The 19,362-nt window shown below is 38.2% G+C and overlaps 1 protein-coding gene across 5 annotated transcripts in view; it reads right to left on the minus strand.

Annotated features, from left to right (window-relative positions):
- Positions 1–19,362, minus strand: part of TENM1 (teneurin transmembrane protein 1) — a 649,978-nt gene that overhangs the window by 129,416 nt on the left and 501,200 nt on the right. For 4 of the 5 annotated variants that reach the window (XM_027716459.2, XM_027716458.2, XM_027716462.2 and 1 more), the window contains 2 exons: positions 12,691–12,929; positions 3,542–3,694 (listed from right to left, as the gene is read on the minus strand). In XM_027716459.2, the coding sequence (XP_027572260.2) occupies positions 3,542–3,694; positions 12,691–12,929 (392 nt within the window). The remainder of the gene's footprint in view (positions 1–3,541; positions 3,695–12,690; positions 12,930–19,362) is intronic. The other variant, XM_027716460.2, reaches the window with a different exon arrangement.

The raw sequence follows: 19,362 nt of genomic DNA on the forward strand, positions 1-19,362 counted from the left end.
TAAAAGATCCTTCTAGGCTTGTGTAAATTTACAAACCTTTTCCTGTATTTCCAGTACTCCAGAGATATTAAATCTTAATGATTCTTTGCAAGCAATTACCTGGGGTTAAGTAAAACACTAAGGAACTTTTTGGAGTTATTGACACATGGTAATTAATGTGAAACAATTACAAGATGGTAGAGCTAAGTAAAAAGTCAAGGATACAGTATCATTTTTGAAGTTAAAGGCATTATTGGTCGGTGTTCAAGGTCTTTAAAATACAGTAACTGCTTCTTATTTTGTTAAAGTGAAAAGGTCTGGGTTTTTTGTTGAAAATAAGAAGCAATACATCTTTAGTCTGGGTGAATTTTTACTAACTGATGTTATCAAATTATGCTGAATATCATGTTAGTGTTTCTAGGCTCAAAACAACGCATCAGACTTTTTCACATTTGGCTGAAAATACCTTTGCTTTAGAAACAATTTTATCTAAACTTTAAAAAAACCAGATGCACTTATATGTCAACTTATCACATGGAAAAGAAGTGCATGCTGCTGTTGATAATGCTTACAGGAAAATCTATATACTATCCACCACTAACTGATAGGATGCAGTTGAAGTATCTCTACCTTTTCAAATGCTAATTTTTCAGACAACCATACAGCATGGAAAGGCCACCATAGAAGCCATGCCTGAAGTGCATGTTTTCATATTCACTGAGCCACTGTGCCTTCTTTACAGAAAAAGAATTTGGCTCTGTTTCTGTGCTTAGTTGAATTAAGGAAGTATTTGGCCGGACAAAAAAGGCATCTGAAGATACACTCTTCACAGACTATCCTCATGTACTTCCTTGCTCTTTCTTGAAAAAGTCAAAAATAAGCTTTTAAAATTACAGTGCTGCAATACAATTCTGCTCTTTGTTTCTTATGACAAGGTTTCATTTAATTATCTATATTCAATTCCTTGTACAGCTCCCAATATTGCCAACTGGTATTAATTCTTCTCTATTCTTTCTAAGCACACTTTCCTTGGAAGTCTAAAACAGAAGATAGATTTCTATTCACAGGTTTCTCTTGGCTTCAAGAAAGAAAAACTCCAAACAGTGTGGTGCCAATTACCTTCACAAGAACATACCCGTATGCTGATTATTACTGATCCTGAAACAATCAATCTCCTTGTACTCCCCTGGTAAATACCAGCATCAATAGGATGTCTGACTTTTTAATCACATTACCACATATTAAAATGTTAACTCATAGCCGTGGGTCAGTGTGTTATAAAGTGACTTCTTGAAGAAATCTGACTTGCTGGTTTGCAAACCTGATTTTCATTAAAAGATTAGTTAAAATATATGCTTTCAAAGTCTGGAAAAGCCTTCTGTGCTGCTGCATTGAGTTGAGAAAATGGGAGGCCACAGTATCTGACAGCAGTTATTTATCCTTGTGAAATCACATCAGAGGCTTTAAGTTTACAGGCAAAGCATCAACTTTCGGTGGTATTCTGCTGTAGGGAAAGCAGTTGCCTGTTTCCAAAAGCTGCCTTTCACTGCATCCACAGGGAAATTTTTTATGAAGACTGGGAATAAAATTACTGTTATATATTAAAAGTGACAGAGAGAAATAAAGTGAGCAACAATTAGCCAGAGACAGACTATACATGTACTAATTCCACACGATTTTTCTTGTGCTTTTCCCAGTGCATACTCCTTGCTAAAATACACGCTGAATTCCATGTTACCCACAAAAGGTGAAAGAGGACAACAGTTTAGCTATATTGATGACTGACCTGAAACTGCTGGATAAGCCCTCAATGAAATGGTTCTGCTATCACAGACCTCTGCTCTTCAGCGTTGTGGGGGAATTGGTAGCTACACTAGACATTGGGATTCCCTGGGGCAAGGCAGGTAGTTTGGGTTTTTACCTACTAGACTGAGTCTCTATTGACTCACACACATATCCTTTTCTCTGTTTTCAAGCAACTAATTTTTTAAGGTTTTTGATCTTTTTCTCTGCATATCCTCCTTCGGAAGCCAAATGCTTTGGAAAAGTGTTTATTAATTCTGTAATATATTGACAAAAAGATTTAATGCAGTTGAGAAGAACTATTTGAGATATTTTCCATGGTTCACCAGGACAAAAATATAAAAGTGTATAAAACATTGACTGTAATTCACTACCAATCCATTCTAAGGGACAAAATAATGGATAACAATGTCATTGTCTCCTTACATATATTTCTATTTCACATTTATCTAATACGATGTCTATCCAGTTGTGCCACACTGATTTGCAAGACTATTGATGTGCAATGCAGTCTTCCTCCTGGAGGGATTGGTACAACAATGTCCCACTTTGTTGTATATTTTCAGTCATAAATCTTACCTGAAACACACAAAATCAGATCCCTGTTCTGCTCTAAAATCTGAAAGCTCTGGAAATTTCACATCATTGCAGAGCAATCAGTACAATTTTACCTCCCACTTTACAACTGGAAAGATTAGGTTTCATATTCTACTTGCATTCAGTTTTTCTGATCTAATCTGATTTATGTGCTTTTTCTGAGTATCATAAAAAGAAATGGGAGGGCCACCTGCTTCTCATGGTCAGAAAGCATTGTGACAGTGGTGAATTGGAAGCATGGGTCAGAGCTTGTGACTAATATTGGAGCAGGTGATCTTACAACATTAAATGACAGGACTCGAGAAGAAAGAATTGCACATCTCAGACAGTCCTCTCTGTTTCATCCTCCTGGCTGCACTGTCCACTCCTTTCCTATCCCAGTTCTGGCACTTCTTTGCCCCTTCAAGAGGTCTGGTTCAGTCACTTCCATGGCACAAGATTACCTGCATTCTCTAACAAAGTCGTTTTCTGCTGCCATAGGGAACTGATGTGTCTTGGTCATGCATGAGACAATCCCTGCAGTGGGCACAGGGATGTATGGAGCCACATAGGGAGGCAGGAGGGCAGAGCAGGGCTGTGCCCCTGGGAGCAGGGAGCTGCCAGACTGGCTCAGGCGTTTTGTGAAGCCATGGTAGATTCCTGTGAGCTGATTCACTGTGACTGGCTCAGCTGGGATGTGACAGGATGCTGCATTTTAGCTTACGCCTTCAAGAACTGCATGACTTGAAAAGCATTAAGATTTCTACCCCTCTGCACATTCTGACCTGTCAGTACAAAGGGTTTCACTTTGCCTGAGACTGACTTTGGTCTGCAAGACAGGCATAGCATGAAGACCTCTGCACAAGCAGGAGCAAGGTTAAATATGGTCTCCCCTCCCCTGTCTTAAGACAGAAGCGAAATGCTCTCACTTCTCTCACAAAAGAAGGGCAATTACTGTGCTACTGGACCTTCCTTTCCTAATGGTCTGAGTTGGTTGCTAATTTCAGTGAGAGTTCTGCTAATGGAAACGATCTGGTTATGAGCTTTTCATAACCATTTTAAAATTATACTAAAGAAGATAGAACCTCAACTCAAAATACTGTCAAAATGTAGCAAATACAGAATCTGAACAGTAGCAATGTTTAACTATTCATCATCTGTCTGTCTTCTCATTCACACATACCTTTTTTTTCTGTTTTATCAGAAACTTTTCCTCCAATTGGTGAGTAAGTAGTATCCATGGATTCTGTTCCTTTATTTCCTTTGCTAACTCCATTTTCATAGAGCTGCCCTTCCACAGGTTGTAGTTGCCAGGTTAAACCAAACAAGTGTACTGCTGCAAAAAAATGAAGACCAATTAACTGATGTCTAAGCCACAGCACCTTCAGTGAGACTACGAAAGAATGTGATGACCTAGTTTCTGCAAAGTCAAGTATTACTTTGTTCTGTTAGTAATAAATCAGCATTTCAAGGGGGCTAATGAGCAATTTACTATTTTACCTTAAAACTCAATGTTTAAATTAGTTTCCACACTTTTTTTTGGAGCTCAGCCAGGTCAGGGTGATGAATTTCTACAGCAATTAATGGAAATACTTGCAATTAAAAGGATAACAGTTGAATAAATTCAATATTGTGTGACAGATTCTAATGTTACATCAATGTTGTTCCTCAGCTCTTGACTCTCAAAGAGCTCGGTTTGTTGATTAAAGCACTGACAACAACTTCTCACCTCTCCAACCCAATCTAAGTAAAAATGTGCCCACTGCATTTCCAAACCTTTTCATTTAGGTTAAACATTAGTAAAAACACCGACTCCATAGATTTACTCTAGAATTGCACTGCAGATAAAAAGCTGACTCTAGATCTAAAATACATGTAATTATTTTACAACACAAATTAAGAGAAATATAATTGTTATTTATGTATGCACTATGAAATCTACTAAGTAATCCTTTTAGGAAGTTATAAATTATCCTTATTACCATACACAGGGGCTGCCTACTCTACTTAGCTTGCAGAACCCATTTGTGTTTTCTGCTTTCCTTTCTTTGTTTCTGATCTGAGGCCTCAAAGGATGGTAGGAGAAAGACAGCAACAGAGGATCTTATTTTAACATAATATGATACTGCAGTCAGTCTAGACAATTACCTAGGTCTTACTGAGAAGGGCAAATTATTCCAAGGAAGAGGTTGCCTTAGCATTTAAGTAAGTCAGCGGGGAGGACAGATGACCCACTAAAATATGAATTGAGGATCACCCCCACTGAGGAGCTGAAATTGTCACATAAAGAGCAAAGCTCGAGCAGCGGCTCTTTAGCCACATGCAGCAATTTGCACTGAGTAGGATCTGCCCACAGTGGGAGCCTAAAAGGCAATATATTTGCTCTTCCTGAATCATGGAGGAACCTCAGAGACTCTCAGGAGAAGTGTGATCTAGAATGGGTCTTGCATTAAGAAAGTACATAATTTTATTCTGCACTTGCACGTACTTCAAGGAAAAAATCTCAAGACAACTGAGAAACCTGGAGTCCATTTCCCACGTGTTTGCTCACAAGCCTCCCTTGCATGCTGAAAAGTTAAAGTATAAAAATTTAACAAAATCCCAAGCCTCGAATGGATTCCCGGCAAGGGCTTGCCAAAACTACCACAGGAATGTAAAGCTGCCAATCTACAGTCATTAATTCCAGATCTGTGCACTCCTGGGTCACACAACTACAGCTACATGAACCAACTGAAGCAAATGAGAGCATTACTATTGAATTAGTGAGGTGACAGTATTTGTGAGTCATTTATATTTTTTATATTGGGTTCAGAAGAAGAAAACTAAATTTACTGGATTCTCAAATCAGTGACTCACCATCAGATCTGGGCTCTGAAGACAAATCACAAGGCAGCAGATACCCACTCCCCAGAAGAGATATTAGAAGCTTACTCCAGTGTCAGTTGTGAGAACTGAAGCCAGAGACTTGCCTGGACTACTTCATATTCTACAGGATTGAAATCACCAAGGCACCGTGCTAATACTTTGAAAAGTGTCTTGCAGTCAGATCACACAGAGCTCAGGTCTGAGCTTTGAGCTTCTTAATGCAAGACAGATTACTTCTACATATGGAAGATACAACAAAACCCAATGTGCCTTGACATCTCTAGAGTAGATGTTCTTGCTCCTGGCTTGAGCTTCTGGACATTATTATCATTTAAAGAGTTAATAACAACAAAAGGGAACAAAGTTTTAGAACTAAAGAATTTACATTTCATTTATACTAATGTAAATAATTACATCAGCACTTCAAACAGATCAACACTAGAAGCAAAACACAACTGCATACATCATTTCCTAAAACAGCATTTGCATGTGCTGCAGAGGATATGTCACAAAGCAAGGGCTGAATGTGTACTGCACCTTTTCCTTACTGCCTGTCTTTTCCAGATCACACACACTGTGCTTGTTGTCATCCACTCGCACCAATTCCAATCATTTACTTGCTTCATCTTCCTTCAGGCTGAGGAAGTGCCGTTGTTTTTATAGCTCGTGCCAAAGCTTGGCAAGCTGGCAAAAGTATCTGTATCTATGTTTGACAGTCAGTTTCCTCCCTGAGAAACACCAACTGTGTTGTAGATAATGATGGTCTCTGCCAGCCTCGGACTTGCTGTCCGTGGGAGGTGACATGGGGCACCGGTGGGCCAGATTTGCAAAAAAATGGGCACAACTCAGTGCCTGAAGAACAAAGCACATTGCTGTGAAAATAAGGTCTGCTTGAATTGAACTGAATGACTTCTAGCACTGCAGAAACCTGGTCACCTTGCAGTCTTAAAATCATTCCAATTTTTATTATGTTAGTTTTAGCTATCGAGAAATTACCTTCAGATCCAGGTGTCACTCTGACACTAACCAGACCACATACACCAGCAAAGCCATTCATTCCTACATACACCTTTTTCAGAAGTTAACTACAGGGAATAATAAATGTTTATTTAGTAGACACAGAGCCCTACCTTGTCTCTTCATTTTCTGTGATACTTTTCTTTTTACCTAGGGTATACATAATTCCTACAAATCTTGTTTCCTACAACATATGTACACTATGTTTTAAATATACATTTATTTCACCAAATAAGATTACATAAAACTTTCAAATCTCTGTCTCTCAAATCTCTTTAGAAATAAGCAGACATGTACTGAATTTCATTAAAAAGCTCAAAAGAACTTCTCTTTTGAGTAATTCTTTGATTTTTCTAGTGGATTTCTGGCTTTTGATTTTCCCCTTTTGCACAAAGGGGCACAGAAAATGCAATTCAACTGTGGGCCACAATGTCATTTCCCACAGCATAAATCCCTTTGCAAGGTTCTCAGCTGTATTTCCCATGTGTAATGCCCAGCTATAAGATCTTACTCCACAGACCAAATAGAAGATGATACCATCGCTCTGTCCAACTTAGCACTGGGCTGGGTAAAAAGAAGAGAGATTCACTTTCTGATGAAGGCCTCTGCCCTTTACTCAGAGTTCAACCTTTCAGACTGATGTTTACACAAGAAGACCTTGACTGCAGTACTCTTGAGGGCTGGTTGCTGACTAACAGTACGCAACCCCACCATTAGGATTAAAGATGCATTACATGACGTAGCTCAAGTTCACACAGAACACGAAACAGCCTTTGAGGTTTGATGACTACACATATTACAGATAAAGCAAAAGCTACTTTGGCTCTGCCTATCTGGCTTACCAAAAAATTTCTGCGATCACATACCCTGTATTTTGCAGCACCTAAAATACTTCAGCTACTAGTGGGGTGCACAAGGTCACTGGTGAACTGCTACAGTTTCAGGCAGAACCCAAGGACTGGTAGGGCAAGTGGAAATGAAACAGCTTGTTAGCTGGCACGATTGCAAAATTCCTACTTCTGTTAGGAGGAGCTGTGGTGAGTCAGCAGGAGCATCAATCCCTGACATCCCCTCAGCTGGCCTAACTGAACCTCTCCTCTGACAGCTGAGTGCAATATTCTCCCCGCTGGTAGCAACTGCGCTTTTTTACCCAGCATTCTTGAACTTCCAAATTGATTTCTCTCTTTCCTTGGTTCTTCTATCCTACTGCAACGCTTATCTGAAAAGATACTCTTTCTTGGCTTGCTTGAACCTCCAGTATAATCCCCCTGTCTATCTTTACATTATTACTTTGCTCTGTGCAATTTTTTTGCATGTTGCCATGAGCAGAGCTGCACATTGCTTTCACTGAGGTGATCTGGAGGCAGGAAAACGTATCTGAAGGCAGAATTTGACCCTCCTTACATAATGTTTGGAGATAGGTCTTATAGGATGGATACCACCATAGCTGTATTTCACTAATATTTTATTAGATAGCCCCGTTTAATTCAAAGTTTCTGATAAAACTGTAACTCAAAAGTAAAACTTTTTTTATTTTTAAGATGCATTATGGATGTTATAGCAGATGCTAAATGTGGAGAAGTCTGTAGTCAGTGGATCTGAAGAGACTGGAGGATGCTACAGGATTATGGTGAACCTAAATTTCTTCCTCAACCACCTTACCCTGGCCAGGCTGCACAGTGGAGCCACGCAGGGTAACTTTAAATGATCAATCTCTCTCCAATACAGGAGATCCTACACGTAGTACAGAGCTTTTCTGGGTAATTTATTATGCTTCTTAGGTAAAAAATAATTATTAGGTATAAAACAGATCTCTTGCAGAAAAAGATATATTAAAGGCCTACATCATCTACCATTTCCATAAAGTTGTTTCATGGAACAAAGAGATAAAAAGCCAGTGTTACTTTATGCTGCCTAAGGGATTTTCTCTATCCAGAGGCAGGTTTCTGGTTGCTTCATGTTACTGCTGAAAGTGAAACCAGTCGGGCCATGCTTAGAACCAAAGCCTGGGTCTTCACCTCTGAAGTAAATAGCCAGATTTCTTATTTTATTCAACATTTAAACAAAACAAACTGACACTTCCAGATTGTCTACCTCAGTCCCCGCAATTCCACGGCACACTAAAGTAAATAAATATTCACAAAGATACAAGCAATTTTTTCAGCACTCGCTTTGTAAACTGGATTAACCCACCATCTGCTACAAAGCCAATGATCTAATTTAATTTATTCTTATCTACCTTCTGTGTAAGCACAGCTTGTCAACTCCGGTGCTACATGTTTGGCAGAATATGAATAAGAGCCTTGGCTCCGGTGCAAAAGAGACACTCGGTAGTGAGGAGACGTCAAAAAAGTCCTGTGCAATAAGCACTTACAACCTGCGAGCTGAACTTCAGAGGACAAAAGTCCTGCAAATGTGAAGTCCCTCCAAATTGCTGACCTCCACTCAAGGATTCTATTTAGCTTTCTCTGCTGTTTCCAGTTATTTTACAGAATCTCAGTAGATCATCTCCCTGAAGCCCAGACTTTAGAAGAGCTGTAATAGACTGTATACCAGCAGCTGACTACTCTTTCTGCACCTGCTCTGACTAAGTGCCAGAAAAGGATTTGTTTCTGTAACTGCTAGCAGGTTCTGCTTATAAAACTGGATTTTACTGTGGCATGAAGCCACAGATGCATCGGTGTCTCAGTTCCAGTAAAGGTGAAGCAATGTGAAAATATCTGCACACAAATAAGAGTCAAAGTTCTGATCCTGACCTACAGAAGGGGTGATCTTCTGTAAGCTTATGTTATGAAGAAAATACTACTTCATTCTGCTCTAAACAAATCTGAAAATTTGAGACTGCTAATATGTGATCCAGTCTTAAGAGTACTTTCTTTAAATCCATATTAAAGTGCTAAATTATTTTGGAACAATTAAGGCATGATGAAATAAGGATTTTTCCATATATTTGTTATAGCCATCTTAACCCTCAGCATTCTCCTCTTTCTCAAGCATTCTTCTCTTTATAGTTAATACATTTTTATACCTGAAAATACAAATATACTCCCCCTCTCCTGCAATCCTCCTAAAGGGATGATGGTTTCATTTCTCATTACTGACTTGTATTTTAGACTTAGGAACAAACAAAACCTCATCTTAGACAACAGCAGATGTTGTCAGACTTCCTCCTCTGAGTACTTAGAGATTTGTGACAATATCAAATTTCTCAGTAAGACCCAGGATCTGAGAGAGCAGCCACCATGATTCCCAGCTGTGAGACCCTGATGAACCTGTCCCAGGGAGAGTTCTCCCACTAAGGAGTTCAATGACATTTCAGGGTTGTGCATCTCCATCACACCTTTTACATAACCCTGAAATTTAGCATTGTTTACTATACCATTCTATTCTCCAGTGTAAATCAGCATATTTTCCCCTTGAGCCTTCTCTGAGTAATTTCTATTTTTGTTACTATTTTATATTGTTTAAAGCTATGCAACCAACGTTATAAATCTATGCACTGAGATACATCTGTCCTTAAAATCTGGCCTGGCCCTTCCCAATGTTGAAACCATCACTCCTCTACCTTGTACATGGAGTGAGAAATGGCAGGTCACAGTGGCAGGCAGCAGAGAGGCTTTAATTTCCTTACTCTCCATGTGAATATAATTTAAGACCCAACACCCATCTCCAATGCATACTCATAAATAGTGATAACATCATGAAGGATAGGGACAACTTCATATTCATACTTGAGAATACATTTGTATATAAAATACCCATTTCATAGTCAGGGATGGTTAAATTCAAGAACATGAGATGCAATTTTCAGAGGCACTGAACATTTGCATCACCTGCTAAAATCAATAGGAGCAGTAGGAGTTCAGCACCTTTGATCAATAGGACCAGTGATTTGCAAGTCCAAATCAGCTGCTGATAAAATGGTAAAGTATCATGGAAGAAAAATCCAACTTGCTAATGGGCTAAAAATAACTAACTAGATGAGCAGCCACATCACCCATTTTATTGGGCTCAAAGAAAATGATGTGGTGCTGAAAAAAAAAGAGAATATTTACAATAACATTACACAACAGCAGGGTATTTTATACCCTATATAGCAACACAGACCAATATTCAGTTGGCCTGAAATTGCAGCTTGTAAGTTAATGCAGGCTATGCCAAAAATACAATGATGAAAACAATTTTGCCTTACAAAGGCTAAGTTTGGTGCTGAAATTAAAATGAGTTCTGTTTTACAGTTTGGACCCAAGTCTGTAGAGATTGCTCAGAGACAACTTTCTTTGACTTGAAGAAAACCTGCCTGGAGACAGGACTGTGGGACCTGAACCATGGTGAGCAAAGAGAAAATACCTGGGGGAGTGAATTTGAACTTCAGAGTGTTACACACAGTCTGATTTTCTATATTCAACTACTCTTATTTAAAACATGGACATTCAATTTTTGAAGTGAAAAATATGCAAGCCTACAGAGCAGTGAACTTTGAAAACAGTTTATGTGCTATTATTCATACCTAACAAACGGAAAGAACTAAGGCACCTGAGTCATAAGAAGAGACCATAAACTTATTTAAATATTTAACTAAACAGAGATGGGCAGCAGGAATATTAACTTGGAATAAGTTAACTAATACTACCTGAATCTGCAGGAAAGCTTATGCAACTGAAAAATGTCTGGGACAAACAAGAGCAAATAATGTCGCCTTGAAAGTTTTCTGAATGAGAATTCCTGATTCAGAAATTTGTATTTTAAGGAGAAAAAATAATAATTTATAAAATGCAAAGACATCTCTATTTTACCTGCTTCTGTCTAACTAAAGAAAATATGTAACACCTTTATGTAACCAAGCTACGCCCAACACACACATCTACAGGAGATTCACACAGAGCTCTTTAATTCATGGTGACAAGGAGTGCTTCCAGCCTTCTCAGGCCGATGACATGCACCAGTATATCCCTGAAAAGTTACAGAAATTTCAGTGGCAGACTGAAATCTAAAAAAGGGATGAAACAGGCAGTGCTTCATCCAGATAAAGTCTAAATGGTGTGGGTGGGATATATGTGTAGCAAACAGATGAGGCTGCAAAAATTATACAGCCAGTCCTAACTGAGGGCATATGCTCACCAGCTGTTATGTAAATCTGCAATTAATGGAGCTTACGAGATCCTCAGGTGCTTTCAAATCATCATACACCAGAAATGATCAAATCTGCTTTCCCATATGCATTAGATGAGGATGTTAGAAAAAAAATCCCTCCTGATGAGCATCTTGCTGACAGTAACCAAAACTTTGTCACTATGGGACAAAGAAAAAAAATCCAACCCAGTGGAAAACAAGAAATGACTGCAATTGTAATGAATTTCACTATACAGACATTTATTCAGAGAATGTAGAAAATCAATGGCCACTTATTGGTTTGGAAGTATCTGTATTTGGATGTCTGTCAAGTTTTACCAAGTACTCTTTCAGGCAAACCTGGAGTTATTCCCATTCAAACTATAAGATAAGATTGTCAAGGATACTCTGGTTCCTGCCACCTCTCAACTGGCATCTAAACCAACAAAGAGTGTGTGTGAGAGAGAAAAAACTAATTAGATTTTCCTATGTTTACAGAAGCCACAGTCACATTCTAAGATTCTATACACAGAATGTTCTTTAATATTTTTAATTCAGATTGAAAAAACAATGTGATAATTACTGTTCAGGCAAAATGTCATGTAGTAAATCACAGAGACTTACTCCCCTATGTACATTGTAACTACACTGATTTCAAGCCCACCTTAAATATATCTGTCTTCCAAAAACAAACCCCAGGAAGCCGTTTCGAGCTACTCAAATAAATCCTGCCAATATATTTTGCTAACAAAATTACAGTTAGGTACTATGTAACATTTTTTTAAAAACATGAATTCAATAAAGTGATAACAAAATGTATCTTAGAACACATGGTGTAAAATCCTATGTATTTTTAGAGCTAGTTGTCATTCTAGCCAATGATATAACAATTGAGAGGAAAAATGATAAAGATTTAAATGGTGAAGAGACCAAAGAATTGAACTAAAGGTAGCAAGGCTAAATACCATCAAACATAACCAGTCTTTCCAGACAATTCTTTAAGAGAAACAATGTTGTAAGGCTTAATGTGAAAATCAAATGTTTAATTTAAGAAAATATCACAGCAACTAAAATCAGTAGGAGTCCTCTGCTAGTATAAACATGTAATCTTGAAGAATATTTTTTTCTCTGTTAGGCAGCATCAAGGTCAACAGAGTAGAAAGTTAATGAGAATTCCCTCTTGTGTTCAACCTTTGGCCAACATGGTGTTTTGTTAGCCAGAATTTACAAAGCACCAATGGCAAACATTAATAGTAAAGCATGATTTGTGTTAGTGTAAAGAAGGCAGGACAGCAGAACAGAGAAGATAATTCAGCAGAGGAAGGAAGTGGGGCTTACCGATAACGTAGGCGAGCAACAGCGCCAGGGTCACCGTGATGGCAGTGGCACTCAGAGCTGTGCACTTCCAGTTGCAACACCTGTAAGGTTTGTTAAAAGTGAAGGCAGGCCTGGAAAAGGTGCTTCTAGGAAGAGGCCTAGGAGGTGGAGAGTAAACAGTATTGGATGTTAAGGGATAGTTCTGACTGGCTGCGCTGAAGATGGCTGAAGACCCAGATCCATGTTTAAACAGGAAATGCCTACAAAAAGAAGACAAAGAACCATGTTGTAAAAACCACTTCGTGATGTAAAAAGCGAAAGGAACTACATAAGCACTGTGTGGTTGTATTGCCCCATGTAAGCACAGCGTGGTAAATACTGTACATATCCACAGAAAATATCAAAGACAGGAAAATGTATTTCAATACCCTCTATACTGGAAGTTTTTCAACCAGACTACAAGATTTCGAGCAATTTTTTAGTGAAATCATATAATATAAATGAATTCTGAACTATCCTCACAATGTTTCAGAGTATTGCTGAGGAAAGGTTGTTTCTCAGCAGAGTACCTGGGATCCTCCAAAGACAAGCAGTCCCTGTGTGCCTTGTACACAAGTGTGCCAGAGACAGGGGAACTGTTGCCAGCAGTACCCACTCCATCCAAAAACACACAACTGAGTTCACCTCACCAGGAGTACCCACAATATGCTGAAGCCACTTACTACTCTGATCACTTATTTTTTACCATGGAATATAGGAAATAACAGGAAAAAAAAAAAAAAAAGTGACTACTTTAGTCACCTGATCTACAAGGATAATCCATTTTGAAGGACTGCGGTTACTGTATAGGTAAGTACAATTTCTTTACTGTTCTTAATTGAGCTATTTTGAGAGCAGTTTTTCTTCAAATGCTTTTGCCTACTGTGGTGATTCTCAAACACACTAGGAAAGAATTCATTTGGAGACCTATTTCAGCATACTTTTCAGGACTGATTGCCTTCAAGAAAAAAAAGCAAAGACTTACATTAGCACAAAAAATAAGGTACAGAAATGTGCCTTGCAGAACAGGCTCTGGTGCAGAAATATAAAGTGGTTGCTTACAGGAAAAAGGGTGCTTTTCATAACTGTCAAGTGCTCTCCAAGAGAATTTGGGAAAGGTTATTTAATGTTAAACAATAGCTTATTGTGTTATGTACTCAGAAGTTGTGGCAAAAAGGACAAGTTCAGGGCTGACCATACCAACTACTTATTCTTTTGGAAACACCAACTTTCTTTGGACCTTCTTTCCTTTGTTTTATCCAAGGGAGCAAACTTCTTCAGTGCACTCTTTTCTGACAGATGCACATCTAAATCTCATGCCACAGCCTGCACCCAAAGAAGTTTAGAACATCTCGGTGTTCCCCTGTCTCAAGCCACGAGGTCTGAGCTGAGAAAGCAAGGGAAATGGCATTGACACTACACAGCTTGAAAGAACAGGGCCCACCTTGGCCACAGGGCTGCCACTAGAGTATTGTTTCAGCCTGAATCTCTGTAGACTTTCTGCTGAGTATCCCAACTCAGGGAGGCATTTCCTAGAGACCAGCATTCAACTCTCCCGAGCTTGCCAGCTCTTTTTCTGGGACTCAGACACTGATGTGAAGCAACCACCAACCTGCAGTTCAGACAGGCCCTACCATATCACCTGTCCTGGGGATACTGGTTGCCCTCAGTTGTTTCTGCTAAAACTGAAGGAGGACCTTGTGTTTAGAATCTTATGACACTGTGATTGCTGCAAGCCAAAAATCACAGACACTTTTCAGCTGAAGTTAACTGGCCAATGCTGACACGATCCAGAATCTTCCCAATGGCAAATGCACCTTTACACCCTTCAGCAAAGCACAAGAAAAGTTTTTGAATGCATATGTGGATCAATCAATCTGTGCTGGTAGAATTTCTTTGACGGATACTCAGCAGGATGTACGCAGGATCAAACGCTCAAGAGTATGAAACATGGTTATACTGTGACATTTGACTTTAAGAATATTGTAAATACATGTTCCTGAAAAGGTAATTGCTAAAATCATGTAATGAGTATGATATTATGTATTTCCACTATAAGATTTTAAAAGAAAGGTTACAATTTTCAAAATGCCAAATTATAGAAAATAAAAAGGTATTACAGAGCAGTTTTGTCTTTTAAAGGGCCCTTTATTCAGATAGTTACATAAAAAAGAAGGTAAATGAGAATACAGGTTAGCTTGCATCACTGTTTACAGTGCCTATGAATCAGGAATCTTATGATTAAACCATGAGAATGAAATTTGAGTACTAGTTACTGCTCGTCATAATTACCCAAGTGAACCACACTCGGACAAAACAGGACAATTAACCCTGACTGAGTGCAGATCCTGGCATTATATCACACAACACAGCCAATTTTTGCTTCCCACTGACTTTCACAGCTGTAGATACATACACTATAGAGATGGCAGTGCTCTGAACATTGTAATGTTATCCGTGACTCATTAAGTTCAAAAATTCTAAACTCAAATACAGCAAAATAATACATTCAAATGAAGTAATAGAACTGCCTACAGGACTTTATAAACCTGCTTCCTTCCTACCAGGCCATGAGATCACAGCTGGTTATTTTGGATTCAATGCTTCATTGTCACACATGGAGGCTTTTGCAAGTATGGGAAGCTTTACTTCTCAGTCAGTAGTTAAGATACAGTCACTCAGACTTCTAGTAGGAAAGACTGTCAAGGCAAAATTCCCATTGATATTCAAAGAAATAGAAACAAAATCACCATATAATGTTATAAGATATAAGCATATACATATAAGAAGTATGTATGCATATATACATATACATATATATACACACAAATATTATGAATATAAAAAGTCAACTGTTCTTTACTTGCTTTATGTGTTCAAGACATAATGACAAAAACTACTTATTTGATAATTTCTCATTTAAATTTTTTGGAAACTGCAGCAAAAAGGTCTGATATTGGCAGTATAGACTGTCCTTTATAGTGCATAGCTCAAAGGTATCAGAGGTAAAGGGAAGGAAATGCTCAACTGAAAGTTGTTATTATTAAGGCCCTAACAGCCTCCAATCAATAGCCAGGAATAATTTCATTCTCTTGCACAGGGATTTATAAAAGGGGCTTGATGGTAAAATGCCAGTGTGCAGAGGGACTCCTTTATTATCAGAAGAGAGCACAGAAGCTGGATCCAGCTCAGTCCATTTTGGACAGATGACTCCATTCACACAGAGTAGAATTTAAATCGCTCTAATTTGTAATAAAACTGAGATTCTGAAGCAATGGTACACTGAAACTGAGCTATCAGTGAAATAACGTTGAGAACACGTTAAAAAACCCAATTATTTATGCCTTCCATTTTTCTGAGAGTATATTGAGTACCCAAAGACATTTCTATAGAATTTGAAAAACACCAGTGGCACAAAGACAAATTTCCAAAGCTAGACTGTGACTATGTTCTCATAAACTCAGATGACTCCTCATCTGTCTGAGCACACCACTGTTCCCAAAGGATGTCAGGACATGCTAAACTGTTGCTATCAATTCTATAAAATCAGACACTCTCCAAAGAGCAAAATAATAAAACCTGCAGTTCAAAAGTTTAGATGTGACTGCAGCCTGGTGTGTGCTTTAATATTTGATCGAGGAGAAAAGCTGAGGCTTTTTTTTTTTCTTGTAAACTGGGAACACAAGAAAAATCAGAGAATTTATAAGGATAATTTATAACACCACTCCTTCCAACCAGAGAAATTCTAAATGTTCACAAAAACATCAAAAACATCCATAAGGAAGATGATAATATTCTCTTAAAAAGAGAAATATAGGACCTAATCTGTAAGGCATTTTATTTGTGAAATAAAAGTCACTTAATATTACACTGATAATTCCAATAGATAAATAAATATTAAAGGCTCAGTAATAACTTCATTTATAGAAGAGGCAGTTGGAAAACACTTCCTCTTGGAGATAACCACCCCTGTTTGCCTGCCTATCTATCTGTTCATCGCTACAAATGTAAAGATTTTGAACTTTGCATCCTCTCAACTGAAGTTAAGCTGAAGAAAAAGATCCTACCAGACTCAAAAAAATTGTGGTGGGGTAGGATCAAAGCCCTCAACACCACCATCCTCCACTCCCTGAATGCAATAAAACCAGCAAAAGGCCCAGTGAGCTCCCTCTGCCAAACTCAGCTGTTTGCCCTCTCCAAGCCCCTCTCGCTGCCCACCCAGTGTCCAGCACAGCACACGCTGGGGAGTGAAGCACAACACACAGAGGCTCATCAGCAGCCAGGTCTCGACCTGCCCTGACGTGCTCAGTAAAGAGAAAAGCACTGAGGGAAGGGAGTTATTGGGGAGTTCAGGTGACACAAGGCATGAAATTAGACCTCTCAGTTCTGCTGGATACAGAACCAATTGCATTCTGGAAAGAAGCAGCTTCACACGGCTCATCTGAGCGCTCGTTTAACCTCGAGAGGGACGGCAGAAAACTCCAAGAGTGCAGTTCATACAAATGATGAATTCTCAGCTAAGAGGAAGTTAGAGAAGAGTTCTCTGAGTCTAACACTCTTCTCTATCAGGGTATCTTGTTATGTACTTTTGGCTTCTTACCTGGAATAGTAATTTAAGTCTTATAAAAGCTACTTGTGAAGCAACATCCCAACTGAATTCACGTGGCGGCAACGTAATATTATTACAGAAACCAGATTAACCCCACACAGAATTCCATAATTAAATTCTGAGAAAATATGTTTCTATCCTAGTACTGTAGAAATGTCCCTCAACTGTGTCAAGGGCTTGGTATCACTTCTCTAAGTTCTATGCACTTCCTCAGTGCCAGGTATCTGTAGACCTAGAAGTCCCCTTTCATCTGTTCCTATGACATGCTTTCTTTCCATTTCTATTAAAAATTACAGGTTTGTAAGAGGAAAAATGAAGAACAAAAGCAGATTTGAAAGGGAACCACCTGGTGAGTTAAAAATACAAATCTTGGTATACCTTGGCCAAAAAATTAGTCTGCATTTCTCCTGGATAAACCAAGTAGGAAGACACTTGTACTTGTGTGTGTTTCACATTTGAGAAATAGTTACTTAAAGCATTACTAATTGCTGCAAAGCTTTGTGAGAGGAAAACTAAGAAGACTTCAGTTCAATCACTGAAAATTCTCAATTTCTTTTGAGCTAAATTTTATAACTGCATGTAATGCATATAACTGCATATCTATACCAATGTTTAATTGAAATAATTCCTTTAGATGTCAACAGAAGGGCAAAGGGAATTTTTAAGAGACACAGTAGCTGAAATGTAAGAAAGATTCTGATTTTTGGTATAACCAGAAACTATATGAAGACAGTAATCAAAAGGGGTTTGGAACTGATACATTTGCCCATCTACATTTGGCAAACATCAACAAGGAGCCCATTGGTACTTATTTTAAGTTATTTCATATTTCCTGGGACAGGGGTAAGAAGCAGAAATTTGCTCTTTCATGCGAGGGGAAAAAAAACCTTAGATATTATCTAAACTTAGATAATAATCAGAATAGGGACCTGTCTTTATAAATCTGGCATATGTCATGCAGCAAACTATATAGGATACAAACAAGACAGATATTCTGAAGTAATATACAGTACAAGACACCTACTTGGCAACGAAGATACACACACTATACCCTCATCTTGAAAACCAACCCAGGGAAGCTGTATCTGAATATAAGACTTGACATATCATTATAGATAGAATCTGACCTATAATTTTATCTGCTTTGTTTCACCTTTTTGTGTACAAGAACTGCAGGAACAAGAATTCTCATGGGTGAAAGAAGAGGGAAATGGCCATGAAAACTATTTATTTAATTTATTTTATAATTCTATTTTTACATGCATAATTGAAATAAATTTGAAACCCCCTGGAGATTTGTCTTTGGGAATAGAACTGCTTTGTTAAAATTTCCTCTTTGAGCTTGACTTGCTTTTTGAATCATTCATATAAAATTGCTTCCCTTTATTCACTCATATTTTCTTTATATAGCATTTGAAAACTCAGCCCCGTGACCCTGGATGTGAAAGGATGTAAAAGGAATCTGTATCCTTTACCTTTCACTTTAGTACAGAACAAGAAATGATGCAATGCTGACTCACTAGTCTGTTGTTGCTGTAAGGCAAACTAAGCCTGTTAATCAGGTGGCTAAACCTTCAAGTCCCTGGCAGAAATCTGGGACAATAATTATTTAGATATAGGACAGTGCCAAAATCAATCAGGAACAGTTTCTAAAATGGACCAGTTGTCCAAAACACAACTACTTTTTGGTTTTATTGGCTAATTAAAAAAAACCCATACAACTAAACACTACCACACAGAGGACATAAATTACTCTTGTATTTTTGGTTTTGTAAGTGGAAACACTGTGTTTCATAGAAAGCTAACAGGCTGCTTGCTCATTGGTGGCCGTAAAATAGCAACATAGCTTTACTTTTAGTTATAACTTTATAAACCATATCATTATTCAAAATAATGAGCAAAGAGTATCTGCAATATGATTGTTCAAGTTACTATAGTTAGCCTGCATAAAGAACCCTTACACAAATTCCAGGGAAGCCCACACCAGAGCTTCTCACAAAGAAAAAACACAATAGAGTATATGAACAATTTAAATCACCTTATTG

This window comes from Pipra filicauda, unplaced genomic scaffold (genome assembly GCF_003945595.2).
Source record: "Pipra filicauda isolate LSUMZ 115617 unplaced genomic scaffold, ASM394559v2 scaffold58_size5111680_pilon, whole genome shotgun sequence".
Lineage (NCBI taxonomy): Eukaryota > Metazoa > Chordata > Aves > Passeriformes > Pipridae > Pipra > Pipra filicauda.